General features: G+C 34.9%; 1 protein-coding gene across 1 annotated transcript in view; it reads left to right on the top strand.

The window, feature by feature from the left end:
* TTN (titin) overlaps nucleotides 1–15,006 on the top strand; it is a 282,533-nt gene that overhangs the window by 127,203 nt on the left and 140,324 nt on the right. Inside the window, exons 118-143 of the mRNA XM_054699459.1 lie at nucleotides 2,143–2,218; nucleotides 2,445–2,522; nucleotides 2,657–2,737; nucleotides 2,906–2,989; nucleotides 3,239–3,340; nucleotides 3,735–3,854; nucleotides 5,710–5,790; nucleotides 5,984–6,061; nucleotides 6,486–6,566; nucleotides 6,723–6,806; nucleotides 7,086–7,169; nucleotides 7,380–7,463; nucleotides 8,172–8,252; nucleotides 8,541–8,756; nucleotides 9,650–9,727; nucleotides 9,918–9,992; nucleotides 10,192–10,284; nucleotides 11,405–11,482; nucleotides 11,709–11,861; nucleotides 12,115–12,198; nucleotides 12,374–12,451; nucleotides 12,915–12,998; nucleotides 13,256–13,339; nucleotides 13,547–13,630; nucleotides 13,834–14,076; nucleotides 14,399–14,482. Coding sequence (XP_054555434.1) covers nucleotides 2,143–2,218; nucleotides 2,445–2,522; nucleotides 2,657–2,737; nucleotides 2,906–2,989; nucleotides 3,239–3,340; nucleotides 3,735–3,854; nucleotides 5,710–5,790; nucleotides 5,984–6,061; nucleotides 6,486–6,566; nucleotides 6,723–6,806; nucleotides 7,086–7,169; nucleotides 7,380–7,463; nucleotides 8,172–8,252; nucleotides 8,541–8,756; nucleotides 9,650–9,727; nucleotides 9,918–9,992; nucleotides 10,192–10,284; nucleotides 11,405–11,482; nucleotides 11,709–11,861; nucleotides 12,115–12,198; nucleotides 12,374–12,451; nucleotides 12,915–12,998; nucleotides 13,256–13,339; nucleotides 13,547–13,630; nucleotides 13,834–14,076; nucleotides 14,399–14,482 — 2,548 coding nt within the window. The remainder of the gene's footprint in view (nucleotides 1–2,142; nucleotides 2,219–2,444; nucleotides 2,523–2,656; nucleotides 2,738–2,905; nucleotides 2,990–3,238; nucleotides 3,341–3,734; nucleotides 3,855–5,709; nucleotides 5,791–5,983; nucleotides 6,062–6,485; nucleotides 6,567–6,722; nucleotides 6,807–7,085; nucleotides 7,170–7,379; nucleotides 7,464–8,171; nucleotides 8,253–8,540; nucleotides 8,757–9,649; nucleotides 9,728–9,917; nucleotides 9,993–10,191; nucleotides 10,285–11,404; nucleotides 11,483–11,708; nucleotides 11,862–12,114; nucleotides 12,199–12,373; nucleotides 12,452–12,914; nucleotides 12,999–13,255; nucleotides 13,340–13,546; nucleotides 13,631–13,833; nucleotides 14,077–14,398; nucleotides 14,483–15,006) is intronic.

Raw genomic sequence — 15,006 nt, 5'->3', positions numbered from 1 at the left:
GCAGGCAGGTTTCCAGGAAAAATCCTTTAACCCCTCATATATGTGATTTTTTTCTTAATAAAAACATTTCCATGGATTAGAATGAGATACAAATAGCAACAACTGGAGACTTTAGCACAACAGAATGTTAAAGATCAAAACAGTACTAGTTACTGCCAATTCTTTCAATAACAGTGAGACTTGAATAGTTGAGAGCCTATCAATTTTTGACATTTTTATTTTCCTATGTTTCTTGAGACATTGATTGAAATTGATATCTGCCAATTTTGACATTATATAGTTAGCTAGTCAGGAGAGCTTTCATATAGGTGTTTGAATTCAAACGTGTTAATCACTTGCTTTGGTTTTTTGGGTTTGGTTTATTTGCTTTTTTGGTTTTTTCATGATGCACTACTACAATATTGAGTCAATAAAGCTACAAACTACATATATCTGGCCAGTTCTAGAGAGATTCAGCAAGAAATCAACATCATCCTATTCAGGAGAGACCATGCTTACTAAAATCATACATTTTAAATGTGGTCCTTTTGCCTGATTTCCCAGTGCTTCTGTTTTCTTCCTGAATCATATCTGCTTCTCTTTTTCTCCAATTCTTGGCTCTTGCAGAATTCTAGATCTTATATTTTTTTAATCCAATGATTATTTTTAATGACTTCTGATTGTGTGAACATGAAAATATCATTATATGAAAAGAAAATATAGTGATTATAATGAGATGTTATCTTTCTAAAACATCAAATATTTGAGCAATGCCAAATGCTTGTTCAATCCTGAAGGAGATATAGAAACAAGTCATTTATCCATAAAAGTAAGTCTACATAGTAACTTGTGTATCTGTACAAATATCCCATATACCTGTAGCATAATATATGTAGACATAAGTATTTATCCATAAAATTGCATCATGATATTACAAATGCAAGTATAGAGGTCTTGGAATTCACAGAAACTGCCAATATCTTATTTATAAAGGGAAACGATTGCCAAAAAGACTTGATGTGAAAATATATTTTCCAATTAAAAATTCAATATGGGCCTCCCTGCTGGCACAGTGGGTTGAGTGCAGCGCTTTGAGGCTGTCCATAGCCTCTGCAGCATCGGTTCAATTCCCTGCCAGCCAGGGAGATACCCACATGGCACAGCAGACCTCTCCTGGCTCTCCCACTGCTCCCCTCAGCAGTGTTCTTTGGTCAGTCTGCCTGTTCTGCTCCCCATTCTGTCTCTGGTGAATCCTCTCACCCTCCCGTACCTCTGGCCTGTACCCCAGTTCTTGTATGAATAAATAAATCTTTACAAAAAAATTCAATATCATCAACATTTAGAGTAGATAAATTAAACCAAATTTAAACCTTTTTTGAGTCAGTCAAAAACTATGGTGCCTCATAGAGAAAAGCACACAGGTACATACCCACCAATTTTCTTTTCTTGTTTTTTTTTTTTTTTTTTTTTTTGTGGGACCCTCGCTGGTGGCTGGGGAGAGAACTGGCACTGCAGAGGCTGCGGGGAGCCTCTCAACCCAGCACTCAACCACTGCGCCACCAGGGGAGGCCCTATACCCACCAATTTTCTTATACAGAATTCCTCAAAGCTATCAACGTTTAGATGTCAGATTGAGAGGCCTACTCTAAAATAAGAGAGTAAAGGCAGTCTCTTTTGAATACACAATAGGCACACCAAAAAAATCAGAAGAGAAACTAAAAAATAAAGTAACTTATATAGATACAACTATTCTAATGACGTCTTAGTCTGTTATTCTTAGATAAATTAAGCCCATTGTCATTGTGAATTCCATTCCACAATAACATACATCCATTCCACAATACAAAACATAAAGTTATATATATATATATATTCTACATCTATACTCTCTATTGTTTGTGTATGACTTGTTTTTGTCAAAAGTATGTCACACATCCTTCTTTGTATCTAATTGCCTGAGAGCTCTGTAACATTACTTACATTGTGATGCTTCTAACACTAAGGCTTCTTCCATTATTTGCTTCATTATTTTGCCAGTGGATAAATAAATCTATAACAACATTAATGAATTGCATAATGCTTTATATATATGCCTATGTCCATTCATAAAAGTGATAAGTATTTGAAATTAACATTCCTTTTTAAAAACTTTAAGTCCCTGAGGTGCCAAAGAAACCTGTGCCTGAAGAGAAGATTGCTGTTCCTGTTGAAAAGAAAAAGGAAACCCCACCAGCTAAAGGTACAGTGACTTGCTTAGTAAATAAAGTCTGTTTTAATGTCTTGAGTACAAAACATCTTTGTGTTTCATTATCTGTTGACTGAGTTAGTTCATTCAAAATGAATGTTTTGTGGTGTGAGAATTCAACAGAAATGTCTGTCCACCTGCCTACTTTCTTACAAAATTACTGTATGTAAATTAATTTGGAAAACATAAAGTCAATTCTAAAAATTACTGTCTTTTCAAGTTCCTGAAGTACAGAAGAAGGTTGTGACAGAAGAAAAAATAACCATTGTCACACAAAGAGAGGAGTCTCCACCACCAGGTACTCAACCCCATGTCCATGACATAGCCTGTCTTTCCTTCACGCTTCTTTGATTGCATGCCATCTTTAATGGGCCTGTGTTGCTCATTTCTTTTGCCTTGTTGAGAATTTTAAATCAAATACTATCCTTTAAGTGCCAGAAATACCAAAGAAGAAAGTTCCTGAAGGAAAAAGACCTATTCCTCAAAAAGAGGAGGAAGCTCCACCACCCAAAGGTATGGTCTCTATCTTTCTAAGAACCATCTTTATAATATTATGTTCCGGGGCCACTGACAATTTTGTTAGTTTTGTGACATGAGTGTGTCATGCTTGTACGTATGTGTTTTGTGTCGGGCTTCAATGAGGGGAGATTGAAGTTCTAAAAATGCGTAATGTCTCTAAAGTGCCAGCTCTGCCTAAGAAGCCTGTGCCAGAGGAGAAAGTGCCAGTACCAGTGCCTGTAGCTAAGAAAGCGCCTCCTCCCCGAGGTAGGATTTGTCTCATGTCTCTGACAAAAATCTATGATCCTGTGAATTCTTGTTATTTTCTAACTGGTGTCTTCTGACACTGACACTTTGTCTCTCTTCTGATACAATTTTTGTCTGTATATGCTCGTTCTGTGCAAATTGTTTGCCCAATTTGCTAGTGAAGCGGTGTACTATGAAAATCTTGCCCCCCAACTTGGAGAGAATTAAGATTCTTGAATTTTAAACTTCAAATTTAATGTTTTTTTAAAGCTGAAGTTTCTAAGAAAACTGTCATAGAAGAAAAAAGACTTGTCGCTGAAGAGAAACTATCTGTTGCAGTTCCTCAAAAGGTCGAAGTCACGCGGCATGAAGGTACATGGATTGCGGGAGGAATGAGTTTGCGTGTGTCTCCTCAAAAACTTTTCTTTTTTCCAGTTGTGATTGTTTACCCTAGAAGTTGTCTTTATCAGTGTCTACTTGTAGTTTCTGAAACTGAATCTTTTGTGTGTACACTGGTCCTGAATCATTCTAAGAAAGTGAAAGTGTGCTAAAAATATGATAATTGTGGATGTGGACACAAGTTGAATATTCTTCTCAGTCTTCGGGCTGTTCTGTCATAACATCTTCAAGTCAACTCTCTCTTTCTTGTAATGAGGAAATACTGTGAAGCACCTAAGCAGATAGAAGAACCATTATTCATCTTTGTCAAACACCAATTATTAGTATTTCAGGAGGCTGAATTGAAATTAAACTTTATCTTTTAAAGTATCTGCCACGGAAGAATGGAGTTATTCAAAAGAAGAGGAAAGAGTGTCTGTTTCAGTTTATAGAGAAGAGGAAAGAGAGGAGGAGGAGGAGGAAGAAGTGGAGATCACAGAATATGAAGGTAAACAATGCAAATAAGCTAGAGATGATCTGGAGACTTGGTGAGATGTTTTCTTCAACATATAGTTTATCAGGTTAATGCAAATGACATAAATTCAGTGGCTTCATTAGATATTACTTTTGTTTAAAACACAAGATTCAGGAACAGTACTTAGACATCCAATGGATGTCTTGTCCATCCCCTTTTACTTGGCTGAGAAGAATTGGCTAAGGTATTCATGAGTAACTGATGGAGCAGGAGTAGCCATATACATTTATAATTGGATAGAGTGAAATGGACTGCCATAATCTTTACCCTGGTGGTTTAATATCTAAAATTTGGGGGATATATAGTCATGCTTATGGCACAACTCATTAATGTGTCCTGACTCACAGATTTAAAACAAACAAGAAATTTTATTACCTTACTATATTCCAAAAGGCAAGGCCATATTTGAAAGCATAGCAGGGAACACATAGGATTTATAGGAAACTATATTCCATGCATGGAGACAAAAATTCTGCAATGTTTTTTATTAGATGAACTTGTTATTTCAAGGTTCCCATACCTATAATGCCAGTACTCTACAGTTCGTAAGGATTGAACAACAAGTATTATTTCAGTGTTGGGATACATTTTCAATGAATTAAGGCACCACTAGGTTTACTGTTTAAATTCAGCATTCTGACTAAAGTTATATATATGAAAGAACTTTCCTAAGAAAGTTCTAAAGTAGCTCTGCTTTAAGGGGAGATCAATAATCTCCTTAACAAATTATCTCTCTTCCCAATGAAAAGTGAATCACAATGTACATTTAAATGCCCTTGGCCACATCTCTAGCTAATGAAAGTACTCTACCTCTTCACAACTTGGAAGAAAAATCCAAATGAAATCCAAACTGTACAATCTTAATGGAATGGCTTGGAACAGTGTATGACAGGCTATTACTCCCAAAAGGAAACCTACCCATTCTGTTGTGCTTCCTGGGAGAGAGTAAGATCATGGGCATAAATCCAGAATCTGATGGATTCAAAGAGGGCTACATCACTTGTAGAAATGTATCAGAAACCAAACATAAAATGTGCACAAGGGAAGTTCTCATTGTGTGAATTCAATTTCAGTTTTTGACAGCATACATTGTAAATTTCCTTTCGTACTAATGACTAGCTGAAAGGAGAGACATTCTATGATGTACTTCTGCTTTCACGAAGTCCAAAAGAATTGGGGAAAATATGGTAGTCTGTTAAGTTTACTATCAGTGTGAAGAGATGTATCTGTCACCAGATCATTCTATTCTATAATTTACTTTGAACACATAGACTCAAGATCTTACAAAGACTCTTCCTCTACCTTATCTGCCCCCACAAAGCTGGTAGGCAAAAATCTTGTTTCCAAGTCATCAATAGATTTTTCATATGCAATCCAGATTCCTCAAGCATATGTTTCTGCCTGTAGCCTTCAAATCTGGAAACTTACATTATTTTTGAACCTTATCTTCAAATTCTGTGTTCATCTTAATTTAACCACTAGAATTGTTTTTGTCTTGTACTTGTCCAATTCTTCTTCTGAATACAGGCATTATCTTTATGCTACACTTGGAAATTAAATAAATGTCATACATTTCCCATATTCTTTACTAGAGCATATGCCTTAATTTAATTGTTCTTCTTTGGAACAGTAAATTTCTTTGCAGATGCCCTCCAAAAAATAAATAAAATGAAATGTTCTTCTTTGGGTATTTTAATTAGGAATAACCAGAAATTTGGCAAGTGTTGAACTTTTGCTGTTTCACTTATTCTTTGAAGTGATAGATTATAGCTAAAATTAAAAAAGAAACCACTACAATTTATCTTCTTTACAATTGATGTCTTTAAAGTGATGGAAGAGCCTGAGGAATATGTTGTGGAAGAAAAGCTGCATTTTATTTCTAAGAAAGTGGAAGTTGAACAAGCTGAAGGTATACCAACTCTTAAATTAATTTCAGCCTTGTGTGTTTTTGGCTTGTCCCATTCTTCATGTTCTCTTGTAGTTAATTTATTGACTATACTGCAAATGCTGATAAATATATCTAAAAATAAAAAGATTCCTTACATTTTTGTTAAAAAAGAAATATGGACTTTTCCACATGTGTATTTTATAATCTTTTCAAGTGTCTGAAAAACATGAGAAGAAAATTGTACCAAAACCGAAAATTCCTGCTAAAAAAGAGGAACCTCCAGCAGCTAAAGGTACAATTCTCTCTCAAAGGTTGTGATACCATTTGTCTTAATGGCTATTTTACACCTTTAGTTTGAGTAACTGCCTACATTTTGTCAACACATATAGGTATCCCCTGCTACCTGAAAGGAGAGTGTGCCTATTTCGTATGATTTGCTGGGTTATTTTTTAGGACATGCACAAAAATGTTTCCATATAAATGAATGGTTATATAAATAAGTATAAATAAAATATTCCCAGACCCAGCAAGTAATCTATCAAATAAAAATGTTCTATTTTCAGATAGTGGGGAAAACCTTTATTTATAAATACCTTTGTTGAATGTAATCATTGTGTTTGTGTTTACGTGTGATCTTTGCAAAATCTTCTTAGCTGCAAACAATGTCACTTCTTCTATAACTCAAACTAATATTCTTAAATCTAATCTTTCTAAAGTTCCTGAAGCACCTAAGAAAATTGTGCCAGAGAAGAAAATTCCCGCTGTAGTTCCTAAAAAGGAAGTGCCACCACCTAAAGGTATATTTGGTTTCCTTTATTCTTGAATAATGTCTTTTACAATCTTAAATGGATACATAGTCTTCACATTTTTATAACATTAACAAGAAAAGAGGTGTGCCTGTGTTAAGTGTTTCTCTTATATATGATTGACTCTGGTGCCTGATATCTTTTAAGTGACTGAAGAGCCAAAGATACCAGTTCCGGAGAAAAAGGCTCCTCCAAAAGTGGCTAAGATAGAAGAACCTCCCCCGACCAAAGGTAAATGAATCCCCCAGCACAAAATCTAGAAACCTGTCTTGTCTTTTGCCCTCTTGCTGCTGTCCTTGGGGCTCACCTTTCTATGGAGTTTACTGGTGAATGTTAGTGGCAATGTGTGCTACAGCTTTGTCTCTGGGTGGAGTGTTACTTGTTGTGAAGTTCATTTGTGTGTACCATATACACTGTCGCTCTAAAAATACAGTACTTTCTGGCTAATATATTTTTAAAATAGTCCACTTTAAGTACTACAACTCCCTAATCCTAAAATTATCTTTCAAGTGACTGAGAGGCACATGGAAATTACCCAAGAAGAGAAAGTTCATGTTGCTGTCACTAAAAAAGAGGAGCCTCGAAGACCAAGAGGTACATGGGTGGGGCCTTACAGTGTGCAGAGAACTGTACTTACCTATCCTCTTTACCAAACACACTGATTCTGGGTGTTGGTTTTTGTTGTCACTGTTAAAATTGTTGTTTGATGTTTAAAATAATGAAAATGTCAAGTCTTTTATGTTTCAAACTTTTTGTGGTTTGAATGAGGGAAACAAGTCTTTAAAGTGAAATCTATCTTTAAAGTCCCAGAGGAACCCAAGAAAGCTGTTCCGGAGGAAAAGTTTCCAAAACTTAAACCTAAAAAAGAAGAGGAAACACCAGCAAAAGGTATAGAAATTTTTAAAAATCAAAATAAGCATGCAGGCATTGGAACTAATCTGAGGGAGTTGGAATGATTAGAGAAAATAATTTAAATACATAATATAGAGTAACATGACTGTGCTATATCTTATTACCCCAAAGATCAGCATTCTGATATCAGAAAGTATCTTTTCTTTCCTGAAAAAAAAGTGAAGCTCCCCCCTAAACATGTGTAGATAATCTCCCTTAAAACATACTGGTCTACTAATGTCTTTATTTGCCTCTGTACAAACTCATCCCACCTTGTTTTATGTGGCAATCTTTAATGCAATTTAAAATTTTCAGTCCTGAATTTTCAACATTGTGCTAGTAGAGCTTTATGAAAATACCTTAGAATTAAGATGAAGAAACTATTTATGTAGCACAAGTTTCTGTCTAATGCTTGTTTGATAGTCATTTTTATACTAATTGTCTTTTTTGCCTCTTATAAATACTACTTGATCTTCAAAAAGTTATTCAGTGTCTCTGAAGTTAGTGGTGCTCAAAAACATATTCATATATATGTTAGACCACGTTTATTTCCAAGTCTGTTGATTTTTCTTGGCATTTAAATGAAATGTTACTACTAGCACAGTTATCATTGTCTTTGTCCTGGGATATTTTGTACAAAATTTCTCTGAACACATATATATTTAATATCTTGCAATTTACTTTTAATAATTACTCTTTTTAAAGTGACTGAATTAAAGAAACGAGCTATTAAAGAAGAAAAGGTAACCATTGAAGTTCCAAAAAGAGAAACTCGTGCCGCTAAAGGTATATTTTTCTTTGATTAAATAATAAAATGAAGCATGAAACTTTGCAGCATTTTGCCTGCTAGTCCCTAATTTGACTTCCATCTCTATTGGCTTATTGTTGATTAAAGGCAGGGCATCTAACATTGACATCATAAGTAGCAAATGTACAGTCTCTAATACCTTGATCAGTCAGGATTTCCCATAAACAGTGCATGAGGCCATCATAAAGGAATGAAATCAAAATGCGCTGACACTGTCACCCCATATGGATTTCAAGTAAAATGCTGCCTGTTGTCAATTATTCTAGAAGTAACTGTAACAGAAGAGAAAGAATGGTCTTACACCCGAGAAGAAGAAACTGTTTCAATTCAACGGGAAGAGGAATATGAAGAACTTGAAGAATATGAATATAAAGAATTTGAGGAATATGAACCAACAGAAGAATATGATCAGTATGAAGAATATGCGGAACGTGAATTTGAACATTATGAAGAGTATAAAGAACAGGAAGAATATATAACAGGTATGAGCTAAGCTGCAAACTTAAACTACATTAAATGTGTGCACATTCTATTAGAACAGAATTAAAGTGTGGATGCCCCAAAAATTTTGAAAGGAACTTTGTTTCATTTGGCAAATTTAAATGTTTTTCTCTTGGATAACTTCTAGGGCGAAAAAAAAAATCTCCATAAATTAAGATTTATTGCTAGATTTTGGTTATTTAAGGTTATTGCTAGATTTTTGTTCTGGAAATAATATAATTTCCCCCTCATTTTCCTTGTACATAAAATAGCAAATGTTGCTAAGTTTCTCTCTCAAAAAGATTGAGTTTATCTTCAATTGCTGAAGTCATCCTAGCACATGATAGAAAGTTTCTGGACTCCTCTTATTCTGAAGGTTGTTATCATTAAGCATGGCAGGCTATTGAGAACATATACACTCTCACAGTTCTCATAAAAACTTGACAGAGGCTGCTTCAAAAGTAAAGGCAGAAAAGAACACCCCCATAAGCAAATGTGTTTATCTAATGGAGATCAAATTTGTTGGCATATAATTTCAACTCCAGTGAATTCACTTATTTTACTCAGAGTAAGTTTATACTGAAATTTTTTAATGAATTAGTATTATTTCACTTACTCAATTTCTGATGTTTTAGACCTCTTAGTTTCACAGATATCATTGAAAACCAGTGTTACATTGACAAAAGTTTTAACCATGATTTTTAGCTGCTGAATAATCTTGGGTAGGGCTTTTAGATCATAATCTACTTGGACCTCTGTTTCTCACTCACCTGCAAAGGTTATGGCTACATTCTAGATGAAAGATACATTATTTTAATTCTTGAATCCATTTATGAAATACCATTTTTATTTCTATCCTAAGTCTAATTATTAAATATCCTGTATACTTTTAAAGAACCTGAGAAGCCTATCCCAGCAAAGCCTGTGCAAGAAGAGCCGGTTCCCAAAAAACCAAAGGCCCTACCAGCAAAAGGTAGAGTGAGAAAAGCATTATCAGTTATGAGACCTGTTTCCTACATGTCTGTTGTACTATAAATACACGTCGAAATAAGAGTGTGCAAATCATGTGTGTGTTATGTGTTGTATTTCTTAATCTTTTGTTCTTACTACTCTTGAGAAATCTGGTTCAGGTTTTTAAATCTGTTAATCTTGGTATTTTAAAGTGCCAAAGAAAGCTGTTCCTGAAGAAAAAGTGCCAGCGCTCATTCCTAAGAAACTCAAACCTCTACCACCCAAAGGTACATTGCAGAGTAATAACTACCCAAATGCCTGTTACTTGTGTTCTGTAAACCTGTCTTCCTATCTTGTCTAGTGGTCTTTGTTTTTAGTGATTGTGTTGTTCTAGTCTTGATTCTTACATCTTACAATTTTTGGTGTGTTTTCATTGACACAATATTCATTGGTTTTAATGTTCTTTAATCATCAATATCTTTAAAGTGTCTGAAGAATCAAAGAAAGTTGTTGAGGAAAAAGTACACATTTCAATTACCAAACGTGAAAAAGAACAGGTGACTGAACCAGCTGTGAAAGGTATAATAATTTCCTTCCTAGATTGTGCTCTTTTATAATATCTCTTTTAAAATTAAGTCATTGTTAATGTTTTGCTTTATTTCATTGTTTTGTGTCTTTTAAATGAAGTATTAGGAGGATGTTGCTTATACAAATTTCCAAATATAGGGTAAAAAGATAAAGTCATCTTTAAAAGAAAAGATAAAGGAGTTAAATAAATAAATGGACACGTTATTTCAAAATATATCCACAACATCTTAAACCATAGATGTGTCTTGCCATAGGCTACTATATCTACTTATATGTGCAGATATGTGTGATGTTTGAAATTAAAATCACTGACTATTTGGCATATGAATTAAGATTTATCTAAATTGATTTAATGATATAAGAATATCATCATGGGGCCTCCCCCGGTGGCACAGGGGTTGAGCGCTGGGTTGCGAAGCTGCCCACAGCCTCTGCAACGCTGGTTCAATGCCCGGCCACCAGGTGAGGGTCCCACATGGCGTACAGACCTTTCCTGCCTCCCACTGCTCCCCTCAGCAGTGTACTTCATCAGTCTGCCTGCTCTGCTCTCCGCTCTGACTGGTGAATTCTCTCACCCTCCCACACTGCTGACTGTACCCAGTGCAGTATAAATAAATAAATAAATGTATAAATAAATAAATAAATTTTAAAAAAATAATAATATCATCATGATTAGATATCTGTTATTGATCCTAAAGTCAATTTGAAGATTTATTAAATTATTAACTCAGTGTCTGGTCTTTTTTCCTACTTTTTATTAAGAATAAAATAGCTTCTCTGCAATTTCAGAAAGTAATTGTCCAGAAGTAAATATAGCTTTTCAATAAAGAATATTTCCTACAAGCAGAGATACCTAAACACTAAAACTCATTTTACATATAGGCTCTGCTACCCCTGACTTACTTGAGTACTTCTATAAGATTTTACCCCATTGAGGTTTAGAATTCTTTCCATGGAAAATATCAAGTTTCATATAGATTAATACTTGCATTACAGGCATCTATTATGAGAGGCACTTGCAAAAACTTTAACTGCTAAAAGTTTAACAAAGCAAAATTGGCTGGGTAGCCTTATTCTGACAATAAAATGTCCTTATACTTAATATTTCAAGTGCCCATGAAGCCCAAGAAGGTTGTCACAGAAGAAAAAGTACCTGTTCCTAAAAAAGAAGTAGAAGCACCTGTTAGAGGTACCTAATACCAATCTTTTTAATGTACTGTTTGTCTTGTTTGGTATGGAGTGTTGTTTGGTATGTTCAGTTTTGTATGGAGTTCACGTTCAGTTTTGTATGTGAAGATCTTCTGTGAGAAAGATAAAGCCTGTTCTTTCTTCTGTACTATTGGCTATGTTCCTAATGTGTCTTAATTTTGTTGAGTAATTGGAAAATGTCCAACCTAAAGATAATATCTTTAAAGTGCCAGATATATCTCAAATGCAAGAACTAGAAGAGATTGGCTTTGAAGAGGAAATTGTAAGCCATGAAGAATACCATGAAGAAGAAGAATACATTTATGAAGAAGAGGAACTCATAACTGAGGAAGAAGTAGTGCCCGTTATACCAGTCAAAGGTAGATTATGTCTTCTGCATAGGGTTGCATATCAGCATCTTTGGAGTCTGAGTGTCAAATTTGGTCAGATTCTGGGCTTTAATAGTTTTGATGATCCATTCTGCTTAATTTAGAACAGACACTCTTAGATGCTGAAGAACATACTCAAAAATATATTTAAATATAATCAAAATATATTTGATTTCTGCAGTTGCTTTTCACACTTTACATCTTTTCTGCAACATTTCCAAAATTGTTTGTAATATCTTTAAAGTGCCTGAGGTACCCAAGAAACCTGTTCCAGAAGAGAAGAAACCTGTTCCAGTCCCCAAAAAGAAGGAAGCCCCACCAGCAAAAGGTATACTACCACCCATATTGTGAGCCTATAAAAGCCTTAATCTGCCTATAAATAGTTAACTTCTTCTGAGTTCCAAACCTTTGTACCTTGGTATCTGTTGTTAGAAATGTCAAGTGTGCTTCGTAAGAATGTGTTGCTAGTAGCTAGAGCTTACCCATAAACAATATCTTTAAAGTGCCTGAGATTCCAAAGAAGCCAGAGCCGAAAGTTCCTGAGCCCGCTCCTAAAGCAGAGAAGCCTCCACCAGCCAAAGGTACATCTCTTTAAAATCTGTCAGTGGGATAATGCCATGATTTACCCATGTAGTATAGCTTGTGAGCCATATCAGTTCTTTCCCCACGATATTAAAAGTATCAATGCCAAGACCAAGACCCACCAACTACTTACCATGTGTTCATCTCTGAATTTTGTCATTGAAGCATGCTGGCTGATGCTCTATGCTTAGCAGAAAGTCCTTAGTGCACAACAGACTCTTACTGAAATACCAAGATGGACAGAATCACCAGCATTGTGTGTTGTCTTCATCATTATGTTTTTTCAGTGTTTTTTAATTTTTGTGTAATTCTTGATCTTTGTCTTGTGGCAATTATTTTAATTTTTAATCTTAAAGTGAAATTGTTAGACTATCTATGATGCATCATTTAACTCCTGAAATTGCTAGACTCTTTATTTATGGGTGAAAAATGTGACACTAACCCTATTTGATATATTTAAAGTTCCTGAAGTACCCAAGAAACCTGTTCCAGAGGAGAAAGTGCCAGTGCCAGTTCCTAAAAAGGTGGAAGCTCCACCTGCCAAAGGTACATATACTTGCAATGTTACCAAATAATTTTTATTTCACATTTGCATGTAAGTGAAAAATTAATTGGTTCAATACCATGCTCTCTGGTGAGACAACTCTTTAATATTCCTTTACGGAAAAGTAAAGATACTATTTTAGAGATAAAAATCTTCTTAAAATACCTTGATCACACTTTTATTACCATCTATTTGAGAGTACACTTGGACTTAAAATTTTATGTTGCATAAAATTTTTCTCTAAATCATTTCTTTAAAGTCCCAGAAGTGCCTAAGAAGCCTGTGCCTGAGAAGAAGGTGCCAATTCCTGCTCCTAAGAAAGTAGAGGCTCCACCTGAAAAAGGTACATCGCTTCATCGTTTAAAGTTCATGGGGAAAAACTTCCATTTATGTATGTTCGTTTACAAATTCCTCCATAACATTATGTTTTAAAAAACTGTCTGTCTTGTTAGAAATATAAAAATTGAGTACTTTGTGATTCCTTTTCATAAACTACTATTCTAACACATATAAAGGAACTCACACTTAAAGACAAATAATATCTTTAAAGTGCCAGGGGTGCCCAAGAAGCTTATCCCAGAAGAAAAAGAACCAACACCTGTTACCAAAAAAGTGGAAGTTCCACCACCGAAAGGTACTTTAATCTCTTACAGAGCCTGGGCAAAAGGAAAACTAACTGGTGTTATACGGCCTACTAATTATAATTAATGCTCAGGGACATTTACTTTGATGATAACTGATGTTCTATGATGACAGAGATTTGCTTTTCTTGTTGCCCATTGTTGTAAATGTTGCACACACAAGTGACACATGTCCAACTGAACAATATCTTTAAAGTGCCAAAGAAACGTGAGGCAGTTCCAGTCCCTGTAGCTCTGCCTCAGGAAGAGGAAGTTCCATATGAAGAAGAAATTGTTCCCGAGGAGGAAGTCCTACCTGAGGAAGAGGAAGTTTTACTCGAGGAAGAAGAAGCTCCTCTAGAGGAAGAAGAAGCTCCTCCTGAGGAGGAAGAATTTGTACCTGAGGAAGAGGTTGAGCCTGAAGTTCTTCCAGAAATTAAACCCAAAGTGCCTGCACGAGGTATAGCAGCTCCTCTTGGAAGCATCAAAGCATCTTTTGTGTTGAATTCTGCCTCTCCATCTTTTTGTTCATCTCCAGTTTTGTCTGTAATGTCTTACGTTCTATGCTGTCTACCATCTAAATCTTAGAATACACTTCAGAAATGTGTACTTTTATTATTGTCTGTCTTGTGTGTTTGTCTACTGTAAATTATCTGGATGTTTTTGCAAATTTCATGATATGAAATGTTATTTAGTGGCTTGTGGTCTTACCTCGTGTGTCTTTTTGTTATATATATATATGTGTGTGTGATTTTTAATGTCTTAAAATGAATGTTTTTAAGTGCCTGAAGTACCAAAGAAACCTGTACCAGAGAAGAAAGTCCCTGTTCCTGCTCCTAAAAAAGTGGAACCTCCTCCACCCAAAGGTACACCTCCCCAAAGTGAAAACACACTCTTCATCAATACATGCTTCATGAGAAAAAATTGCAGTGAAACTTGTATTTTAAAATGCAAGTCACATTTTTCCTCCCCAAAATGTTCAGGAACACTGATAGCCACTTTTAATTGGATACAAAACAGTATTCTAAAACAAAGATGAAAAACATACGAAGATGAAAGGAAGTGTTGACATGAAACTGCCAAAAAGTTGTACTTGAGTCCTGTCATTTTATTAAACATCATTTTTCACCTAGAAATTTTACAAAGCAAAACTATGTACAGAAAAAATTATTATCTAAAAAATGTGGAATAAATCTTCCTAAATTTTATCATTCAGCCTATTATATTAAGTGCCTTTATAACACCAGGGTAAAAAGAGAAAAAAGATTAATGTATTTGTCAAAACATTGAGTCATACTTTATATCTTCTGATATATACATATAAATGGTGGTCCACACAGGTTTTGATTTTAGTCTAAGCTTTTTGTCTTGCTTTGTTACCTGAGCAAGT

Source organism: Talpa occidentalis, unplaced genomic scaffold (genome assembly GCF_014898055.3).
Source record: "Talpa occidentalis isolate TD23 unplaced genomic scaffold, MPIMG_talOcc4v2.1 talOcc4.3, whole genome shotgun sequence".
Lineage (NCBI taxonomy): Eukaryota > Metazoa > Chordata > Mammalia > Eulipotyphla > Talpidae > Talpa > Talpa occidentalis.
The sequence above is the reverse complement of the archived record's forward strand: the minus strand, read 5'-3'. Positions and strand labels throughout refer to the sequence as shown.